Genomic DNA, 23,534 nt, shown 5'->3' on the forward strand with positions numbered 1-23,534 from the left:
ACCTAGAAAACATAGTAAAATTACATTTGATTTGTACATTGAAATTATCACTTTAGCTTTGTCAAGAAAAACTCAATGCAATTCATTTTAAAGATATAAAAGTCTTTTTCAATATTAGAGACGAAAGGCCTCTCTTTTTTCATAGTAAAATTACATAATTATTCTTAAAAATAAAAAAAAATATTAAACTTAATATAGTAGTGTTTTAGTTTTTTTTTTTTCTCAACATAGTAGTAGAATGATTTTAGTATCTTAGAAAGCAAAAATTACTAAACTTCTTTCAGGTTTTTTGTTTTAATTTCATTAATTTTTTTTAATAATAATCAAGTTGATTTAGGACTAATTTTATATTTTGATAAATATATAATATTATTAAAAAAATAATGATTTAACTGTGATTAATCCATGGAAATTAAATCAAATACAAAAAAAAATTTATAAAGGATAATAAAATTATGGTTGCCGATGAGGGGAGGGTGTTTTAGAATATGGTAACGTTGCTTTTCAAAGTGTTTTTCGCTTATAAATTTATTAAAATAACATATATATCTTTTACTTTTGAAAAATTATTTTTGACATTAACACATTAAAACAAACAAAAAACATAAACAAAAAATTTTAAACAAAAAAAAAATTTTTACCAAAAAAAAAATTAAACCATCCAGTCAAACACACCCAGAACAAAATAAAGCAAGAAGATGAAAGAGACGAGCAAAACAAGTCGAAAAGCTTTGAATAATGAAGGATGTTCATATTCGTCATTCAATCGTCTAATTGCAGACATGATGGATAATACACATTCAATAAATTTTCTTTAACTTTATTCCTTACTTAGCCTTGATTTAAAAAATGAACCCTGTAAGAAAGGGAAAAAATTAATTAAATTCGATTAAGGCTTAATCCTCTTTTTTGTCACAGATTTCCTCTTCTATATCTCAAAGAATCGCTCTTCTCTTTCTCGCCGTGCATCCAACAATGATAAAGGCACTTTCCCCTGCAACCCTTGACCTGCAAAAATCAGCAAAAAAACCCCATCAATTTAAACATTTGATTTTTTTTTTTTTTTGGAATGAGAGAATCGCACGAACTTAACAAAAAAAACCTCATCTTCCGAAAACAAATCCCAAACGCAAACATCATTGCTGCTATGTGGAGAGGGGAAAAAAAGTGAAAAAAAATCAAGCAATGCTCTCTCTCAGCAACAGAGAGGAGAGAATAAGATAAAACAAACAAGCTGTGGACAGGGGAGAGAGAAAGTGAACAATTGACAAAGTAATTGTAGTTGTAAGAAACCCACCATTTCCTAATGAGATATCCATCTACAAAACACACCCGTCAGGAAGAAAAAAATTGTAATTGGCAAGACATCAAGCCCACATAGAATAAGCCTGGTGCCTTGCAACAAAGACTAAGAATTTTATATATATATATATATATATATATATATATATATATCATAAAAATGACATCTTAGCAATGAAAACTACAATTAAAGTTGATTCTGTTTTAATTTTTTTTTGTTAACAAAATTTAATTTCTCCAATATTATTGACAGGCAATACGCAGCGGGTCAGGTTAAATTTTGTTTAATGTAAAAAAATATTTAAGCATTGCTGCTTTTTCTAATAAAAAAAAATTGATTCGATGTATTAATGATTTAAACCAAAACATAGATCTAGATAATATAGAATATAGTTGTTAGACTCCGTTCACTAACATATTAAAAAAAAATTTGAATCCCCAATTATCAAGATTAATTTGTATGTTACTAGCTTCCATGTCAATTATTTTTATTAAAATATCAGTATTATTTGGTTCTAGGCTTTTTTAAAAAAAACAATTCTTAGTGTTGATGTTTCTAGGTGAGTTATTAACTAAGTTTTTGAAAAAAATTAAAATCACTACTTTTTCAAATTAATTTATCAAATCATATGAAGTCAAATCAAGTTTAACCATTATAATATTATGATATTTGATTTTTTTTTCTTCATTTAAATTTCAAGATTAGTGTTTATTTTTAAAAAAAATACACCGAACTGATATAAAGATAGATTATGTGTTTTTAAAGTTATTCAAAACCTAAATTTAATCTTTATTAACATCAATCTATATATATATATATATAAAAGCATAGAAAATTCAGCCCATAATATGTAGTAAAAAACGTTGTCGTCTTCTACTTTGAATTTCATAAAAGAGAACTCAATTTAAATTTCTGACAGGGACGGCATCCCATTTTTTTGGGTCTTCTTGACGAATTGTAAAAGCAGTCCACAATCACAGCAAAGCCATGACCTCACTCTTATTCTTGTCCTGCTCGTATATATATTTTGAACAATATATTGCCAATCTCAAGTCCACTAATTACAGCCACAAACAGTGCCTTTAAAAAGGATATGAAAATCAGTCTTTTACATTCAACCCCACCTTGAAATCCTCTAGCAAACAAAGAAAAAAAAAGGAGCTCAGTAGCAGAATGAAGAAAGCTGAGCTGGTCTTCATACCAACACCAGGTATAAGCCACCTCGTATCCACAGTAGAGGTAGCAAAGCTTCTTGTAGACCGTGATGAGAGGCTTTCAATCACCTTCCTCATCATGAAACTACGTTCTGACCCCAAGATTGATAGGTTTATAAATTCAGTGAGTACAGCCTGTAATCGTATCCGGTTCATTGACTTGCCTAAAGATGAGCCTGATCCAAACCAACCCAGGAAGTTTCTCTTTTCTTTGATTGAAGCCCAGAAACCCCATGTCACAGAAGAAGTCTGTAAGCTTGTGAGTCAGTCGGAGTCAAGCCCTGACTCGCCTCCTCTTGCTGGGTTTGTTCTTGATATGTTTTGTACATCTATGATAGATGTGGCCAATGAATTTGGTGTTCCATCATATATTTTCCTTACGTCAGGTGCAGCTTTTCTTGGCCTTCAATTTTATGTTCAGGCTCTTCACGATGACCGGAAAGTTGACCCTACTGAGTACAAGGGCTCGGATGTTGAGTTGGTCATGCCGTGTTTGGCAAATCCTCTTCCAGCGAAGGTCTTGCCTTCTGTTATGCTTAACAAAGAGTGGCTGCCAAATATGCTCAGTCAAGCTAGAAGGTTTAGAGAAACTAAGGGTATTATAATAAACACATTTGAAGAGCTGGAATCTCATGCGATCAACTCCTTTTCTAAAGGTAATAGCCCTCCGGTATATCCAGTGGGTCCCATTTTAAACCTTAATAGAGATGGTGATCGTGAGGAGGAGTCTGATAAACGCAAAGACATCAAGCAATGGCTTGATGATCAGCCCCTGTCCTCAGTAGTGTATCTATGCTTCGGCAGCATGGGGAGTTTCGGTGTGGATCAGGTGAAGGAAATCGCATGTGGGCTAGAGCAGAGCGGCCACCGATTCTTGTGGTCTCTACGTCAGCCACCACCGAAAGGTAAGATAGAACCTCCAAGCGATTACACTAATCCTCGGGAGGTCTTACCTGAAGGATTTTTGGATCGGACGGCTAACATTGGAAAAATAATTGGTTGGGCCCCACAGACAGATATTTTGGCCCATCCATCCGTACGAGGTTTTGTCTCCCACTGTGGATGGAACTCTATATTGGAAAGCATATGGTTTGGCGTTCCAATTGCCGCGTGGCCATTATATGCAGAGCAACAACTGAATGCCTTTCAAATAATTGTTGAGCTCGGATTGGGAGTGGAGATTAAAATGGATTATAGAAGAGAGTTTATCTCGGATGGTAATGAAAATGTCATTAGTGCCGGGGAGATCGAGAGAGGAGTGAGGTGTTTAATGGAGCTTTGCGATGAGAAGAGGGAGAGGTTGAAGGAGATGAGTGGAAAGGGCAAGAAGGCTTTGGAGAACGGTGGATCCTCGTTCACTTGGTTAGGCCGTTTCATTCAAGATTCGGTGGACCACCTGCCATGATTAAATTGTATTCTCTTAATTCGTATTATTTAATACAATCTTTTAGTTTACATGTTATCTTTTTTAATATATATGAGATGACTTGCTTGTACGCTTTTATAATTTAATAAAACAAATATATTTAATAATATTATAATTATAAACCAGTGTTAGATAATTGATAAAAACTAAAAGTATGATGAAGCCAATATTTCAAGATAGAAAAAAAGTTGTGTTAGTGATCAAAAACTTAGAGACTGAACAAAATGATTTGTAGCAATCTACAGTGTTTTGTGAGGAAATATACAGTGTTTTTACCATATGATTTAGTTTTTCTGTTAATAAAAAACAAAAAAAAATTACAAAGCTAAATTCTCTACCAATTTAATATTAAAAAAAAACCAACAAAGATAATTTTGGAAGGAAAAAAACCCATGAGGAAAAACGTTGTAGCAATTGAGAATGTTTTGTGAGGAAAACTACACTGTTTTCTCCAATAAAATTGACAAAGACAATTTTAGAAAAAATCATGAAAAAATCATTTAGACAAATACTGTAGCAATTAACAGTGTTTTGTGAGAAAAGCTACAACGCTTTCCCGTATGATTTAGCTTTATTGTAATTATAATTCTTAATCAGCTCAATATTAAAAAAAATCAAAAAGATGATTTTGAAAAAAATCATATGGGAAAACACAACAATTCACAGTGTTTAAAAAAAATTACAAAGCTAAATTCTCAATAAGCTCAATATTAAAAAAAAAAAATCGACAGAGATAATTTTAGAAAAAGAATAACAAAAAAAATACAAAAAAGACAGGAAAAAAAATCATGTTGGAAACACTATAGCAATTCACAGTGTTTTGTGATGAAAGTTACAGTGCTTCCCCACATGATTTAGCCTTATCTGTAATGATTTGTAATTGTAATTCTAAACCAGCTCAATATTAAAAAATAAAATTCACAAAGATAATTTTGAAAAAATCATAAGAAAAAAAAAACCTTGTTGAGAGACACTCTAGCAATCCACAGTGTTTTGTGAGGAAAGCTATAATGTTTTCTCCACATAATTAATCTTTATTACAAAGTTAAATTCTAACTAGCTTAATATTAAAAAAATAAAATCGACAAAGATAATTTTAAAAAAAATATTACAAAAAAGAAAACACAAAAGAACTGGAAAAAAATCATATGGGAGAAAACACTATGGCAATCCACAGTAATTTGCGAGTAAAGTTACAGTGTTTTCTCACATATTGTAACTGTAATTTTTAACCAGCTCAATATTAAAAAATAAAATCGAAAAAGATAATTTCGGAGAAAATCATAAAAAAAAATAAAAAAAATCATGCGGAGAAACACTGCAGCAATCAACAATGTTTTAAAAAAAATTATAAAACTAAATTCTCAATCGGCTCAATATTAAAAAAAATAAAATCAACAAAAATAATTTTGAAAAATAAAAAAATAAAATAGAAAAACCATGTGGGAAAACACCGTAGTAATCCACAGTATTTTAAAGAAAAAAAATTACAAAGCGAAATTTTTAACCAGCTGAATATTAAAAAGTAAAATCGACAATGATAATTAAAAAAAATAAACAAAAAAAATGGGAAAAAAGAAAAGTAATTTTGGAAAAATAAAATAAAAAATAAACAAAAAAAGGGGGAAAGTTGGAAAAAAAAAACATAAAAGTACAAAAAAAAATAAAAAAATATACTGTAAATTACTATTATAATCCATAAATATGAATAAACCGTAAATCACCCGCACCCTTTAGCTTATTTCTTAATGTTATCTTTATGCATGGGTGTAGGGGAGTTTGCCATGTCTTAGGCCTAGGAAAGCATGAAGTGCCCGGTCATGCTTGAGGGGTGATGGCAAAAAATTCCTTAGGCTCAATAAACTTGGAAAACACGTGTTGGGTCTAGATACTGGGCTTGGCTAGACATCATCTATGAGCTCTGGGCCAACATCAATATCCAAGAATTTCGTATTCAGCTTCGGTCTTCATACCAGCACCAGGTATAATCCAAAAGCTCATATTTGCATGGTGTGCTTTTCTCGAAGCTCATATTGAAGCTCGTCGGTCAGGTCAAGAAGTTGCATTCCACTAATCTAACTTGGTTCGAGTGGCTTGGTCCCCTGACAAGGACATCTCTTTCTCTGCTTTAGTCCAAAAGTCCGTCATGACATTTCTTTGATTAGACGATTATCGGTGATCCAGAAATCCACATAGAATAGGCTTGGTGTCTTGCCACGAAGACTAAGAATTATATATAAAAAATTTCATAAAAATGATATTTCTGCAATCAAAACTACAATTAAAGTTAATTTTGTTTTAATTATTTTGTTGATAAGATTTAATTTCCACAAGATCATTAGCTCATACTTTCTAGCAAGTCAGATTAAATTTTATTGAATGTAAAAAAATATTTAAGCATTGTTAATGTTATTTATAACAGAAAATAAAATTAAATTGATGTCACCTGTTCAACTTGAAGGATACAAAGATAATCTAGACAACATATAATCTAGACAACAACCCTCTAAAAAATATGATTTGACTAAAAACAAGATGACAACATATTGACTTGATCCAAATCAAACTAGGTTAACCTACTAATTTTACAACTATGGTTATAAGACCATAATAATAAAACATAATTCTCAATTAACTCAATTTTAAATGATAAAATTAAAAAAAATCAATTAAAAAAAAATCTAAAAATGGCATGATTTAACCCGGGCTAACTCGTCAAACTATTGACTTGGTCATGAGACCAGAATAATCTCATAGAAAACAAATTAAAATAAGTTATAAAAATCAATTTTCAATCAACTCAATGTTGAAGGATGAAATCTAAAAAGAAAATACTCAAATAAAAAGTACACAAAAAATGACTTGAATCAATCTAGGTTAACACACTATACCTATTACCTGGATCATGAGACCACGATAATCTTATATGAACAAAAACAAAAACCACTTGGTCATAAGGTTGAGATAACCTTATAAAAAAAATAATATGAAGCATAATTTTCAATCACCTCAATGTTAAAAAAAAAATTTTAAAATAATCAAGTTAAAAAGGAAAATAAAGAAAACGACTCTAGTTAATTTGAGTTAATTTATCAAGCTCGTAGCTTGAGTTATGATATAATAATAACCTCATAGAAACTAAACCAAAACAAATCATAAAAGCAAAATTTCTCATGAATAAAATATTTTAGAATGAAATTGATTAAAAGAAAGTCAATAAAAAAAAGAAATAAAAATAATAAAGTTAACCGGATTAACATGCTAAACCTGTGACTCGAGTTATGAAGATAGGATGACCTCAATCGAAATAAATCATAAAATCTAATTTTTAATAAATTGAATGATAAAATTAATTTAAAAAAACAACATAAAATTACCATCAAAATAATAATTACTTTGTGAGGTGATGTAATGTGAAAACAACTTTTTTTTAATGTTAACTAACATGGAAATAAATCTAGCAACATCAAAATAAATAAATAAGTATGGTTTGAAAATTTAGCCCATAATATGCAGTGAAGAAACATTGTCCTTTTCTGCATTAAATTCCACAACTAGAAAACATTCTATAATGAATGCATGTCGAGGAGTATATTATTGTGGAGGTTATTTTTTAAAGTTTTTTATTTAAAAATATATTAAGATAATATTTTTATTTTTTTAATTTCTTTTAATATCATTATATAAAAATAATCTAAAAGTAAAAAAAGGTAAAACTATGAACAAATAATTCTTTAAAAAATATAGTTATACGTCAATGTCAATCTCTACCTATATTTACGGCTATCGAATTTTGTAATAGCTGTCCACCTTGACAGCAAGGTCATGACCTTACTCTCCTACACCTGCATCATTGCTTAACAAAATATTTTAAATCTCTCAAATCCACTTAATTATATAGCCACAAATATTGCACATAAAAAGGATATAAAATCAGACTCTTGCATTCAATCCCATTCCCACCTTGAATTCTCTACTCGTTGTTAACCAAAAAAAAAAAGAGGCTCAGTAGCAGAATGAAGAAAGCTGAGCTAGTCTTCATACCGACACCAGTTATAAGCCACCTTGTATCCACAGTGGAGGTAGCGAAGCTTCTTGTAGACCGTGATGAGAGGCTTTCAATCACCTTCCTCATTATGAAACTGTGCTCTTCCTCCAAGATTGATAGCTTCATAGATTCAGTGAGGACAGCCAGTAATCGTATCAGGTTCATTGACTTGCCTCAAGATGAGCCTGGTCCAAACCAACCCAACAAAACTTTCTTTTCTTTGAGTGAAACCCAGAAACCCCACGTCAAAGAAGAAGTCTCTAAGCTAGTGAGTCAGTCCGAGTCAAGCCCTGACACGCCTACACTTGCTGGGTTTGTTCTTGATATGTTTTGTACATCTCTGATAGATGTGGCCAATGAATTTGGTGTTCCCTCATATATCTTCCTTACGTCAGGTGCAGCTTATCTTGGTCTTGTGTTTTATATTCAGGCTCTTCATGGTGAGCAGAGAGTCGACCCTCTCGAGTTCAAGGACTCGGAAGCTGAAGTGGTCATGCCTTGTTTGGCGAATCCATTTCCAGCCAGGGTCCTACCTTCTTTTTTGCTTAACAAAGAGTGGCTGGGTTCTGTCCTCGCTCAAGCTAGAAGGTTCAGGGAAAGTAAGGGTATTATAGTAAACACATTTGAAGAGCTGGAATCTCATGCGATCAACTCCTTTTCTAATGGTAATACCCTTCCTGTGTATCCAGTGGGTCCCATTCTGAACCTTAGTAGAGATGGTCACCGTGATGTGGAGTCTGATGAATTCAAAGACATCAAGCAATGGCTTGATGATCAGCCTCTATCCTCAGTGGTGTATATATGCTTCGGGAGCATGGGAAGTTTCGGTGTGGATCAGGTGAAGGAAATCGCATGTGGGCTGGAGCAGAGTGGCCACCGATTCTTGTGGTCTCTACGTCAGCCACCACCGAAAGGCAAGATAGAACCTCCAAGCGATTACACTAATCCTCAGGGCGTCTTACCTGAAGGGTTTTTGGATCGGACGGCTAACACAGGAAAAATAATTGGATGGGCCCCGCAGACAGATATTTTGGCCCATCCATCTGTAGGAGGGTTTGTATCGCACTGTGGATGGAACTCTATATTGGAAAGCATATGGTTTGGCGTTCCAATTGCCGCGTGGCCATTATATGCAGAGCAACAACTGAATGCCTTTCAAATAATTGTTGAGCTCGGATTGGGAGTGGAGATTAAAATGGATTATAGAAAAGAACTGAAGTCGGATGGTAATGAAATTAATGTCATTAGTGCCGGGGAGATCGAGAGAGGAGTAAGGTGTTTAATGGAGCTTTGCGATGAGAAGAGGGAGAGGTTGAAGGAGATGAGTGGAAAGGGTAGGAAGGCTTTGGAGAACGGTGGATCCTCGTTCACTTGGTTAGGTCGTTTCATTCAAGATTCGGTGGACCACCTGCCATGATTAAATTGTATTCTCTTAATTCGTATTATTTAATACAATGTCTTTTAATTTACATGTTATCTTTTTTGTTATAATTATAGCTGTCGGATCTTCCTGCGAATTTATATGAAAAATCCAAGAGGCTATCAAGTGAATCTCTGGATCCACTATTTTTATATGAAAGACTAATGTTTTATTATTTTCTTATGTTGACCGACAAGATTAGGGTTGGAATTAGCGACGACAAGGAGAACCATGTCGTATGAATTTGATTTAATTAATATCTTTGTAAAACTGAGTCTAAATCAGGCTTTCAATTTCAAATTTCTTTTACCAAACCACTAAACTAACCCTTGAAAAGCACATTACCTGGGAAGTCATTATAAAACGACGAAATGATTGTCACTTTTCTGGCAAAAATTCATTGAAAAAGGCAAAACATCTATGACGCCGATCTCCAATGTTATCATTTTCTAAACCATCACCAAAGGTTCTTGCTTACAGATCTTATCTCGAGCCTAAAAGATAATTCCAGGGACACGTTTCTTCATTAAGATCATTACAAAATCACAATTGAGGTGTAAACAAATCCAAAATATGTGTTGAAGCATTGAAAATTCAGACCATAACACATATATACATTATTACTCAATGATTTATTCACAGGAAAAGCACGCTGAACCATTTTATTCTATCAGTATTTTTCTCAGGAAACTTCTTGTATAACCGATAAAAAAAATAATGTGTGCAATTCTGTTCATGTTTATTTTAAAAAAAAATTTAAAAAAATTTATTTAACAAAATTAGAAAATAATTAAATAATTAAAATTTATTTTAAAATCCTATAAATAAATCAACTAGAAATTTTTCTCGTATAAAAAAAATCATACAATAATATTCATACAATTATTAAGATAAAAAAAATTAAAAATATAATGAAAAAAAACACAATTTTTTTTTACCTTAATGTAGTTGCGAGTGAAGCTGAGAAGAGAAAAAAAAACAAATTCATAAAGTTTGTTAATTAAGAAAAACCGATAAAAGAAAAGAGAAGAAGATATACCTGAGCGTGGAGAAGAAGGGAAGGAATTGAGGAGAGAAGAGAAGAGAGAAAAAAGGGATGTTGATGTTTTTAACATAAAGGAAAGAAGAAGAAAAAGAGGCTCGTCTGTTGTGAAATGAGGGATTCTAATATTTTTATTGAGATATTTTATCGACGGTTTAACCGACAAATAATTAAATATTAATATTTTGAATCATTTTATCGGTGATTCAGTCTGTAATATTTAATTTAATCAAAAAAATTTAGAAACCACCAAAAATCACCGACGACTTTTCAATTCGTCAGTGATTTTGTCTGTAAAGAATAGTAATTAATAGTGCAATTGAGAAGTGAATAGTTCCAGAGTTCTCTGGAAAATACCAACGGAATTTTCTGTCGGTAAATAACATGATGAACAATGTCATGAAGAAGTGAATAGTTTACTAACGAGTTTACGAATGGATTTTACCGACGATATTAATACAGCCGGTAATTCTGTTGGTATAAATGACACGTCATCGTACTTTTTGGCTTTATTTTAATTTTTTTTCACTGTAATTCTCTTAGTATATATCGAAGGAATATTTTTATTGATAAAATTTACTGTAATTTATTGACAGAACTATTCTATCAATATTTATATTTATATTTATTAATTTTCTAGTAATATATTACGAGGAAACAATGTTTTTTTCCCTTCAAATTCTATAACCAGACAACATTTTAAAAGAGATCTATCTAAATTTCTAACGGATAAATGGGACAATTAGCGTAGAGATAGCAGATTTAGGACAGATATTATATTAATTTGGAATTATTGTAAATTAAAAAAAAAAAAAACTAAAGAAGTGTCCCTGTCGATTACAGCTCTTTAATAGTGAAATGTACTCTTTGTTTTCACGTTCTAAAAATATTTTTTAAAAAATTAATTATTTTATTTTGTTTTACTCTAAAATAATATTTTTTGGTATTTTTATATTATTTTAGTGTGTCAATATCAAAAATAGTTTTAAAAAAATAAAAAATATATTATTTTAAAGTATTTCTAAGTGAAAAACACTTTAAAAAACGACCGCAATAATATTTTCAAACACACACAGTACATGTAATGAAACCTGGTAACATGAAAATAAAATAATAAAAAAATGAAAAATTCAACCCATAATGTACAGTGAAGAAACTTTGAAGGTGTTTGTTTACGCGGTAACTTTAGCTTTTAAAGCCAACCGCGTAAACAACATGTTTGGTAACCAAAAACACACTTAATTTTTTGTGTGGGACCCATGCTTTTTGAGTTGAAACCGCCGATTCTATAAAGTAGCTGAGAGCTGCTTCTTCTTACGTTTGCTAGGTGAATAATTCATCTGTTTCTTCTCGCGTCTGTCAGGTAAATAATTCCAAACAACTATAAATTCCATAACCACAAAAATACTTTTTATAATTTTTTTTTTAAATTACAACCACCAAAACTATAACAATATCAAACAAACTTTATTTTCTTTCTACTTTAAATTCCATAACCAGACAAAGTCCTAAAAGCATAGATAGTTTTTCCACGCCGACAGCAAAGCCATGACCTCACTCTTTACTGTTTTTAAAAGTATATTTACGATTATTTTTTTAAATATTTTTTTATATTAAATATATCAAAATAATATTTTTATTTTAAAAAAATTATTTTTATTATCAATAAATCAAAACATGAATTCACCGTATTTTTGACAAAGAATAGTCAAGTCCACTTCATTATAGCCCCTTGGAGTGCGCACATAAAAAGGATACGAAGATCAGTCTTTTGCATTCCTCCTTGAACTCTCTAGCTACTCGTTGTAAGCCAAGGAAAAAACAAAAAAACAGAGAGACCTCAGTTGCAGAAATGAAGAAAGCTGAGCTAGTCTTCATACCAGCACCTGGTATAAGCCACCTTATGTCCACAGTAGAGGTAGCAAAGCTGCTTCTAGACCGTGATGAGAGGCTTTCAATCACCTTCCTCATCATGAGCCTAAGTTATGACTCAAAGACTGCTTGCTATATTGATTCATTGAGTGCAACCTGCAATCGTATCCGGTTCATTAAGTTGCCTGAAGATGAGCCTGAACCCAACACGTTTCTCTTTTCTTTGATTGGAACCCAGAAACGCCATGTCAAAGAAGAAGTCTCTAAGCTAGTGAGTCAGTCCGAGTCAAGCCCTGACTCGCCTACACTTGCTGGGTTTGTTCTTGATTTTTTTTGTACATCAATGATAGACGTGGCCAATGAATTTGGTGTTCCCTCTTATATTTTCTTGACGACAGGTGCAGCTTATCTTGGCCTGCAGTTTTATATTCAGGCTCTTCATGATGAGCAGAGAGTTGACGCTACTCAGTTCAAGGACTCGAATGCTGAGTTGGTCATGCCTTGTTTGGCGTACCCGCTCCCTGCTAAGGCCCTGCCTTCTGCTGCACTCAACAAAGAGTGGCTGCCTGCTTTCCTTGATCAAGCAAGAAGGTTTAGGGAAACTAAGGGTATTATAGTAAACACATTTGAAGAGTTGGAATCTCATGCGATCAACTCGTTTTCTAATGGTAATACCCCTCCCGTGTATCCAGTGGGTCCCATTTTGAACCTTAATAGAGATGGCGATCATGATGTGGAGTCTGATAAACGCAAAGATATCAAGCAATGGCTTGATGATCAGCCCCTATCCTCAGTAGTGTATCTATGCTTCGGGAGCATGGGGAGTTTCGGAGTGGATCAGGTGAAGGAAATTGCATGTGGGCTAGAGCAGAGTGGGCATCGATTCTTGTGGTCTCTACGTAAACCACAACCGAAGGGTAAGATGGAAATTCCGAGCGATTACACTAATACTCAAGATGTCTTGCCCGAAGGGTTTTTGGATCGGACGGCTAAGATTGGAAAAATAATTGGATGGGGCCCACAGATCGATATTTTATCCCATCCATCTGTAGGAGGGTTCGTATCACACTGTGGATGGAACTCTATATTGGAAAGCATATGGTTTGGCGTTCCAATTGCCGCGTGGCCATTACAGGCAGAGCAACAACTTAATGCTTTTAAAATAATTGTGGAGTTAGGGTTCGGAGTGGAGATTAAAATGGATTACAGAAGAGAATTTTTCTATGATGATAATGAAAATATTATTAGTGCTGGGGAAATAGAGAGAGGAATAAGGTGTTTGATGGAGCTTGGCAGGGAGAAGGTGGAGAGGTTGAAGGAAATGAGTGAAAAGAGTAGGAAGGCTTTGATGGAAGGTGGATCTTCATACACTTGGCTAGGGCAATTGATTCATGAAATGGTGGACAACATTCCATGAACAAAATGTACTTTCTCTTTGCATCATCTAGGAATCGACAATTCCTTTACCATGTTTGTTTGTGTATTGTAATTTCTCTCTGTTGAACTATATTTTGTCTTTCTTTAATTAATGTCTTTGTCCGGGTCGGAATATAAAATAATAACAATAATAAAAAAACAATAACAGGTCTTGACTATTATATCTAAGATTTTTGAAAAAAGGAAAAAGCTGAAAAAGTGTTGCCGTCGGCAAACTTAGAATATATATATATATATATATATATATATATATACAGTAGACTTTTTGGTCACTGCGGGGACATGGTTGGTAGTTTTTGTTTTTAAGTATTTTATATAAAAATTTTTATTAGGATAATAAAATTGTGATTGTTGGTTATATAAATAAAGCAGGGAACATCACCCATATATACTTAAAAATATTTGAAAAACTTAAATGTAGTTTATTGTTGATATTAACAATGAAACTTCTTTTTTTTAAAAAAAAAAAAATTCAAATCTATTACCAACAATCTAGGTTATTTTAGGATTGACCAAGTCGAGTAGATCATGTCAAAACAACTCTCATATGATTTAATTTTAAATTCGGGTTAAATAAGAAGTTGTGTCGAGATAAATTTTTTTATATGAAATTAATATTTGTTTTCTTAATTTTCTTCTCATAACTTTTTTGCTAGTCAGTCGGTTTATTTTTGGACTGACCAAATCAACCGGGTCACATCAGAAAAACTCTCATATAGTTTAATTTTAAACTCAAGTTAGACAAGAAAGTTGGGTTGTGAGGTTTTTTTTTTTGTCAATTTTGTCTTTTTTTTCTTAATTTCATCCTTGTACTTTTTTTTGTTACTGGTTGACTGGGATGTCTTTGGACCTGCTAAGTCGATTGGATCATATTGAACCAATTCTTACATGGTTTAATTTTAAATTTAGGTTAAATAAGGAGTTGAATCGAGAGATTTCGAGGTTGACCCATTGAGTTAAATTTAATAATAATAATCAAACAGTTCTTTGCAACTTGAATATTTTTTATTAAGTTAAAAAAAATTGATCTAACCCGTAAAGAATCATTAAACTGAAACTAGTATGATCTCATAGTGATATGAAAAAAAAATGAAAGAGCCAAGGAAAACAAGTAAAAAAGCTTTGATGGATGAAGGATGATCTTATTTACCATTCAATCGTCTAATTGAAGACACATAGATAATAGCATTCAAGCAATTTTTTCTATCATAAACGAATGAATAAATAATATTTCATCATTAAGTTTGCAATTCAATCAACGTTTATGCTTTTCACTTTCAAGAGATTTCATTTCAAAGTTTTTTTAAAGTAATATTGAAATGTATTCATTGTATAAAGAAAAAAGAAACAATATATATAAATTAATCGAAGTTCATTTTTTTTTAATAATATTGAAATGTATCCAATCTATAAAGAAAGGAAAAAAAAAAAGAAACTATAAATATTTATAAATTTTGAAAATGCTACAATAAAGCTACATCAAGAATCCACCTGCTTAGCTTAAGATTTTATTCATCAAATGCATCTCAACCACATTTATGTTAGAACAAAACTCCTGATATTTTTAAAATTTTGATTACCATTTTAGAATGACAATTGTTCTAAATTCAGTTTTAATTAATAAAAAAATTAACATTAATACCATGTTAAAAAAAGAAATAAAATGCTATAGAAATTATATAAATGTTGGTTTAAGAATTTTTTATGGGTATAGATCTATCATTATTTATATTAAAAAACAATACAAAAAACTATGCTTGTTGATTGGTTTCCAAACATGGACTGGAATTTGCTAGTCCAAATCAACAGCTACCCTCGTGTACACAACAAGATCAAGGTAGGCCCATTTTGATTAGGGCAGCCTAATACAACAGCATTTTCACGTATACCAGTGTTAGCCTGTTAGGTTACAAGTTTATGATCTACATGAAAGTTTCAACTGAAACAAAGCTCCCTTGATACAAAAGTCATAGAATTACAAAAACATATAAGTTTAGAAGCAAATTCAAGCGAAAAAAGTTACTGGCCACAACCATTATACAGAACTTTACAGAAGCACCCAAAACAAGAAATCATCCAGGCACATTTCTGATCGAACCTACTACCTGTAAAGCATGGAAAAGGCAATCTAATTCTTAATTTTTGCATCTTTGTTATATGTCTCAGCATAGTATTCTTCATTGTCAAAATATTCTTCTTCATCATCATAATCATCATCATCATCATAATATTCTTCCTCTTCATCTTCACTGTTCTCCTTGCCATTTTCCAGCAGCCTGTTTGATTGCTGCCCTCTCAATCGCTCTTGAATTCGATCCCTAATGGCAGTGCCCTGAATGATATACAAATTGATGGTAAAACAACTGTTGAAATGTGATTTTCATATATGTATGTATGTATAACTGGAAAACCCCCATATCCACACACTGGTGAGTGATCATTGTGTGAGAGTGTCGCGGGTCGAACCACCCTTTTTTTTAAACTTAAACAATAGAACTTACCATTTTATGGCAACCTTCTTCAAACATCTCAAGAAATCCAGCAACCAAGCGATCAGCATTTTCCACCCATTCATTACGATGCATTGTGACAATTTGAATCTATAAATATAAGAGTATCAAAAATGTAATAACCATAGGAATTCAACAGGCAACAAAAACAAAGCAAACATGTGAGTTATGAAACATTGACTGGTCCACATCCAGTCATCAGAATGGCATGAAAAGAAACTCACAAAAGAAACATCGCACTAGCAAATGTATGACAACACTAAATCTCCATGATTTTGGTGTTAGCGTATTAGTTTGGTGAAGAAAAGACATACATCTGAAATTTTTGAAGTTGACATTGTTACTCAGTTCTGAATACATCGAACAACACAAACTACAGTAGATAGTGACAGTAACATTACTATAATCGGCTATTTGGCGGGTATATTTCAAGGTTACAACTACAGAATCAAGTTAAGATAAATTATATGCTTCACATAATCAACAGAAAATATTAAAGTTTGAACGAGAAAAAAGTAAATATAATTAGAAGTAATGATGTGTTTCCAGAAGAAGTGAAGAGCTTTATTGCATCCTAATGTTAACCATAAAAGTTAGACGATACTCTACTTGTAAGTAAACCAAGGGAAAAAAGATGTTGGTGAAACACTCCAATGTTTAGGCATAAGATAAAAGATACCTTTTCTCCAACTTTTTCTTGTTGTTCCTTCACTTTCTCTTGTAGTTTTTTCAATCTCATGTTCACCCTCAGTCGCTTTTCCTATTTAACATTAAACGCAACCAGAAGAAGATAAGTTCCCTTGTTGGGAAGGAATGCATAATGAAGCTTACACAAAAACAAACTTCCATGCAGCATCATCAAATCAAAACCAAATACAATGTAAGAACATGCCTTTACGTAGCTAACACCAAGCTCTTTTCTTGAATATCCTCGATCCAAGTTACGCAACACATACTGGTTGTAGTCTTTAACAATCCTCATTATAATGTCCGATGTAGAAATGCCATCAGTTCTTTTCGTTTCCTTGAATCTCCCAACTTTTTTTACCTGATATAAAAGCTTGCTTAATATAACAATACACTACCAAAAGGATAAATGAAAACATAAGCGATGACTGTTGCTCAAACTTACAAATTCATAGACATCCTTTCCAGCTCCACTGGCATCGGCATACCTATAAATGAAGTGCAAGGCCAAATTGAAGAGATTACTAATATTTTTTATAACTTCAATCAATCAAATGAACATCGCTTGAAAGATTACATGAGATGAAATATTATAGAATCAAAATAGATAGAAATAAATCTTTAGCACCTTGCCTTTGTATAACTATAAACTATTACTCAGTAATTGGATGAACAAATTAGATACTAAACTTATGGTATGAGAAGTACAGTTCCATCGCTGTACTAAAACTACTTAATATCAACACGTAATTGGACAATAAGATGTGCATTTTAGATAGGATTTCTTACGGTAGAGAATCGTGAGCAACATAGTCAATATTGTGCTTGTCAAGAAATTCTTGATCAATAACCCAAGGCGCATCAGGAATGACTTCGTCCACCCACCTGAAAAATAAAACAAGGCCTTTTGCTATCAAAGACACTTAAATTGCCAATTCCAAGTAATCATGTCTCTTGATGAAACAAATACCTTTTAAAAGGTATGTTTTACGAAAGAAAACTTCATTGCTGGAAAATAAAAGTTGTTCAAAAGTTCGATAATCAACAAAATAATCATACTTGCAATGGCGAAGAGATTCATAACGTTCATCCTCTGTCATAACGGTTTTGCCCTTGTACTTGTGTGTGGTATCATCATTGCAACATCCTACGAGCAAGTACGTGTTTGGAAACCTAAATTCACAAAGGGATCATATAAACAACTAAGAAAGAATGAGTTTTAGAGCAAAAGTATCAACTAAAAGTGAGCTAATTACAAGAAAAACAGAGCAAGACAGCTTAAATTCATATATATACGAATACACAGAAATTCAAAAAACAAACCATGTACTGTAAATTTCAACAATCTAACAACACAAGTTTACATCAAAAAGCAAAAAATATAAAAACGTTAAAACAATCTAAATCAATAGTAAAAATGCTTCAAGTGTGAAATCCATTTTAAAAAAAGCAATAAAATTGTAAAAACAAAATCCAATAAAAATAATAATAAAAAAAGCTTCAGACTTTCACATGATTTACAGCACAACAACACAAAACCAGTAAAAGCAAAACAAACCCAGAAAAGCAAATCCCATAAAATTTCCAAAAACTCGAAAAATTCAGTATCCAATCAAACTCCCACAAAAATCACACAAAAAACAAAAACAAGAAAAAACCAGAAAGCAAACAGATCAAAACGCAAAAGAAACCAAAAAAAGCCAAAGACTTTAGCACAATAACACATACAAAAACCGAAAACATACGATTTTTTGGCTTGTTCAAGGGAGCGAGCGTGGCCAAAATGGAAGAGATCATAGATCCCATCAGCATAAACACGAACAGGGCGATCAGACGATGGTGGTAGTGTTGAAGGATCAGAATTCGAATGACAAGAGACTTTGCAGCCATTTCCATTCATCATCTTCTTCTCTTGCTGTTCTGTCTCTGCCATTCGAATTGGAATGGAATTTTAACACTGTCTCTGTTTTTATTTATTTTTGGAGCTTCAATAACCCTGTTTTTGCGTGTTTAGATGAAAACACGGTTCTTAACTTCTTATCCTTCCTTTCTTTTTAATTTTAATAGGCCGAAAGGAAATAAAAATGATAGGACTCCTTAATTTTAATTTACTTAATTTACATATTAGTAATAATTAAATATTAAGATATAATTATTAAACATAATCTGATTTAGATCATTAATTTGGATTAATTAAAAATATTAAAATATATTGTTTTCATTTTAAAAAAATTAATGAGTTTTTTATGTAATTGAATGAGTTAAGAGCAACCGAGCTAATGAATAAATTTCAAATTAATATTTTCAGATGTGATATAGAAAATATATTAATCAAATTTTAAGTTAATTAATCGAGTTGATGTATTTGGGCACGAAAAGTTATTTGAAAAGCACCCGCAACCACACTGACAAACACGCTCTTAATAACATTGTTTTCATATAAAAAAATATTAATTTGTATTAATTAGATTTTTAACTCTCTTGATTGATGAACATGAAAAGTGAAAAGTTATGTCGATTGATAAAGATAGCTGTTTTTGTGGAGTCACATGATGCAAGCAGATTTTAAAATTAATTGTCATTAATGTTATATGATATCAGTCGGTTGGGATTTTCAAAATTAAAAAATATTAATTTAATATTTTTTAAAATTAAATACATCCAAATACAGTTATAAACATAAAAATAAATGATGTCATAAAACTTTATACAAGTTATTCATGTAAGATTGGTAAATAGATATATTCTCTATATTTTTTAATCTTAAAAAAGGTTGTAATAAAAAATAATTTTTTATGAATAAATTATTCATAAAGTAGCTGATTTTCGCAAAATCGATCAAGAATGAACTTCTTCTCAACATTTAAAAGCAAATTTATTAATTAGATTCAAATCTAATTCATAATTTTCTATGAAAATGTATACTTTTTATATATAGATAGATAGTCTATTTAACGTTTAATGAAAAAACTATTTTTGACGGGTGAAAGTCAATTTGAAGTTACTGTTATCGTTAAAATAAAAAATAAATATGAGAAATTATTTCTTTCAATCTTCAATTAGATTCAAATTCGATACATGATATTGCATCAATTCTCAAGTATAAATACAATAACATTACAACAACTTCCTTGCACCTTTAAAAAAATAAAAAGTTTCTACAATAATAACATATTTACTCTACAAAGTTTATAAAAAATAGCCTAATAAATATTTGTTATTATGCTACATTTTTTTTAAAAAATATTTTTTAATTTTTTTATTTAAAAAAATATCATATTAAATTTTTTATAATTTTTAAATATTAATATTAAAAAAATCTTAAAAAATCATTTTAATATATATATATATATTTTTTAAAATATCTTATACCAAACAGGCATAAGATATAAGAAGTTGCATGAAACTCTTACAAGAATAATCTAGTACGAAAAAAAAAAAATCAAAGCAAATATTAAAGGGTGTTTATTTACCCGAAAACTTTAGCTTTTAAAGCAAACTGCACAAATAATATATTTAGTAATATTAAAACTTAATTTATTGTTTGTGTGAGACCCATATAATTTATGTTAAAACCACCGGTTTGCCGAAAGCAGCTAAGAGCTGCTTCTCCCCCTGCCGCGTTTGTATTAATTCACTCGGCACTGTTCCCTTTAAGAAGTGAACAGTATTTTCACTGTTCATTGGACCGCGTTCAACCCGGTAAAAAAAAAATCCATTTTTTTAAAATTGTGTTTTACTTGAAAAACTAGTGTTTAATATTATTTAACAACACTACATAAATTAAAAGGAGATCCATGATGACGTAGTATTTGCGGAATTTGATCGCAATTTTAATTTTGTTTATGATGATATTTTATCTGATTTTAGTGCACGTTCAAAAAACCATGAAAATTATAGTCCTTATCGGATGAATTTTCTACATGATTGAAATTATAGATAAGCTAATGGAACAATAAAAAATATTCGATATAAAGTATTATTTATTTAACGATGTAATAATGGTAGTTATTTCTACAATATTTAAATTAAAAACCATCGATATTAATATATATTTTTTAGTTATTTTATAACCTCAAATTGAAAAGCATATTTAACCAAACACATTAAATTACGTTTTATTCAATTTCAATTTCAATCATAATTTTAACCAAACATATATATAAATATGAATCCAACCTCAATCAAAAATACTTTTCATAAAATAAATTTTTTTAAATTACAACCATAAAAATTATTACAATCCCAAAGACATTCTTATTATCGTTTACGGTCAAAAGCTAATAGCCAGGCCATACCTTAAACATATATATAGGAAGAATGAGCATTCAAAGAAGAGCAAACTATAAAGTATACCCTTCATTTTCTGTGTAGGTTTTGATTTGGTCCCTTTCTTCCTAATTTCACCATCGTTACCCTTCATTAGTTTCAAATATTGCAATCTGTCTATTCTGTTAGTTCCCTCTTGAATTGGCATATACATTAACCTTTCTTCATTACAATCAATACAAAATAGATGTTTTATTTCATTTTAGTAACAAAAAAAAATATAAATTCTCGTTTTATCATCACACAACACTAAAAGAATTTAAAGAATTTTGTAGTTAATGATGGAGGCAAGTAAAACATATAAGTTTTGATTTTCTCTCTAGATAGCTGTCTTTTTATATTTTTTATGAATGAAAGCATATTCTCTTTTGCTTCTGATTTATACTTGTGTATATATAATCTGCCAGCTTCTTGGTCTGTTTTATTTTGATCTATATATTCTTATATTGATCAAAAAAATGTAAAACATATAAGTTTAGTGTGTTAATTAAATTTCTCAAGTTAATGGAGAATTGAATATTAAGGATATAGTAAAAAGGTAATATTGGTGCAATTATAGGTAAAGAAAAGGACTAATTTGAAACATAATCAATAGATGGAGAGCATGTTTATGGTTTGCCAAAGAAAATATATATTTCGATGACAAACTATATAAATGTGAGCATCATTTATGGAACAATAACATGCGTTTCAATTCAATTTCACAACTAACATGAAGATTTCTTTTTTTTTTTTCAAATCACCAATTATAGCAAGACTATGAAATTCTTTTTACATTATTGAACATGAAAAAACATTTTCATCACTGAATATTGGACAAGGATAAATATATTCTTGGGAATTTTGAGGAGGATAGTGAAACATATTCTTATTATTGTTGCTGTTATTGTTATTTTTATCCTTCGGTGCTGCCTGGTTCTGTTGCTTTAGTATCTCAACATGAATCCCCAGCTTTTCCATAATTTTCTGGGCAAGTTTTGGTGGATCGAAAGCTCCCCTGACAGTCACTTGAGAATTCTTCATATCTGGCTCCACACTTGAAACTCCTGACATAAAAAGATCATATACAAGATTATTATACAAAGAAATCGAGAGAAAAGATTAACCATAGCTTAAGATTCAATTGACTCCTCAACAATTTAATATAATATGTTTCTATTTTATTAAATAATCATGGATCGAGGAATCAAAGAACTAGCAAAGAAGATCATCTTTACTGAAAATACATATGGTAGATGGAAAGTATACTTACCTTCCATTCTCAATACTTTTTTCTTGATGCCATGAGCACAACCTTCACAATGCATATTCATTTTCAGCACCACTATCTTTACTTGAGGCTACATGATCCATATATCCAAGTCAATAACAAGTCGAAAATATAAAATTATTAAATATTAAATTCAGTATAAATTATTATATGCGTGCGTGCTGCATCTTACCACTTGTTTTTTTTCTGGCTCTTTTTTATCTTGAGCACTGGGTTTTAGTTTTGGAGATATGAGTTCAACATTTCTACTGTATTTTCCTTGAAGTCTCTCCAAAACTTTCGATGGATCAGCCTTCGGTCCCTTCACCATTACCTTGTTCTGTTTGCTATCCATCTTAACTTCTTCCACACCTGACCATTAAAGATTTGCCCACCAAGTCAAAATGGAGCGACAAAGATGAAAAGAAACACACGAAGTTATAAGATTTTAATCAGTTACCTTCAAATCCTTTCAGGATATGTAAGATTTTATCAGCACATCCTTGGCAATGCATGTAAGCTTTCAGCACAATTTCTTTTCCCTTGTTCTCTACTTTGTTTTCTTCTTTGTGCTCCTCATGTGGCGTCACGACTGCCTCTCCATTCCTTTGCTGGCAGCCAGCTCCATTTTGTGCTGCATTACCATCTTTCCCCCCCTAAAATTAAGGTATGGTTCCATAAAAATAATCCATATATTCAAAACATGAAAAACTATTATCTGATGAACAAATTAACAAAAAGAAGAGGATCGAAGAGGGTACTCAATACCTTTCCCATTGCTTAATGATTATCTCTTGTAGGTCAAAAATACTGATGGTGGGAGATGGCAAATGACTGCAAATTGAATATAAATCCTATCCTTCCAAGTTTTTCTTCAAATTGAATATAAATCCTATCCTTCCAAGTTTTTCTTTCTTTATCTTATAGGTAGAAGGGCAGGATTCAATGTGTGTGTGTTTGTGTGGATACATGCATGTATAGCACATTGCATACGTTA

General features: G+C 31.2%; 5 protein-coding genes across 7 annotated transcripts in view; 3 read left to right on the forward strand and 2 right to left on the reverse strand.

Annotated features, from left to right (window-relative positions):
* LOC18106059 (anthocyanidin 3-O-glucosyltransferase 2) overlaps positions 1-9,460 on the forward strand; it is a 45,882-nt gene extending 36,422 nt beyond the window's left edge. For 2 of the 3 annotated variants that reach the window (XM_052447915.1, XM_052447918.1), the window contains one exon: positions 9,371-9,460. In XM_052447915.1, coding sequence (XP_052303875.1) covers positions 9,371-9,408 — 38 coding nt within the window. In that variant the 3' untranslated portion in view covers positions 9,409-9,460. Of the gene's footprint in view, positions 1-9,266 lie in introns of all 3 variants that reach the window. The other variant, XM_052447917.1, reaches the window with a different exon arrangement.
* Positions 2,395-4,050, forward strand: LOC18106061 (anthocyanidin 3-O-glucosyltransferase 2-like). Its single transcript, XM_024587990.2, has one exon. The coding sequence runs from the start codon at positions 2,477-2,479 to the stop codon at positions 3,920-3,922; it is 1,446 nt and encodes a 481-aa protein (XP_024443758.1). The 5' UTR covers positions 2,395-2,476; the 3' UTR covers positions 3,923-4,050.
* A 2,742-nt stretch (positions 9,461-12,202) lies between the features above and the next one.
* On the forward strand, positions 12,203-13,850 carry LOC18106062 (anthocyanidin 3-O-glucosyltransferase 6). The gene has a single exon (XM_006373582.3). It carries the CDS (start codon positions 12,306-12,308, stop codon positions 13,740-13,742), a length of 1,437 nt encoding a protein of 478 aa, XP_006373644.3. The 5' UTR covers positions 12,203-12,305; the 3' UTR covers positions 13,743-13,850.
* Positions 13,851-15,695: 1,845 nt separating this feature from the next.
* On the reverse strand, positions 15,696-18,986 carry LOC7455848 (choline-phosphate cytidylyltransferase 2). Its single transcript, XM_002323133.4, has 8 exons — positions 18,705-18,986; positions 18,019-18,132; positions 17,749-17,844; positions 17,405-17,447; positions 17,165-17,320; positions 16,952-17,032; positions 16,264-16,362; positions 15,696-16,094 (listed from the first exon to the last, which is right to left on the reverse strand). The coding sequence occupies exons 1-8, from the start codon at positions 18,890-18,892 to the stop codon at positions 15,891-15,893; spliced, it is 981 nt and encodes a 326-aa protein (XP_002323169.4). The 5' UTR covers positions 18,893-18,986; the 3' UTR covers positions 15,696-15,890.
* A 3,073-nt stretch (positions 18,987-22,059) lies between these two features.
* LOC7453716 (heavy metal-associated isoprenylated plant protein 8) lies at positions 22,060-23,314 on the reverse strand. The gene is made up of 5 exons (XM_024587969.2): positions 23,306-23,314; positions 22,998-23,193; positions 22,731-22,909; positions 22,541-22,628; positions 22,060-22,334 (listed from the first exon to the last, which is right to left on the reverse strand). The coding sequence occupies exons 1-5, from the start codon at positions 23,312-23,314 to the stop codon at positions 22,060-22,062; spliced, it is 747 nt and encodes a 248-aa protein (XP_024443737.2).
* Between the last annotated feature and the right edge of the window lie 220 nt (positions 23,315-23,534).

Source organism: Populus trichocarpa, chromosome 16 (genome assembly GCF_000002775.5).
Source record: "Populus trichocarpa isolate Nisqually-1 chromosome 16, P.trichocarpa_v4.1, whole genome shotgun sequence".
Lineage (NCBI taxonomy): Eukaryota > Viridiplantae > Streptophyta > Magnoliopsida > Malpighiales > Salicaceae > Populus > Populus trichocarpa.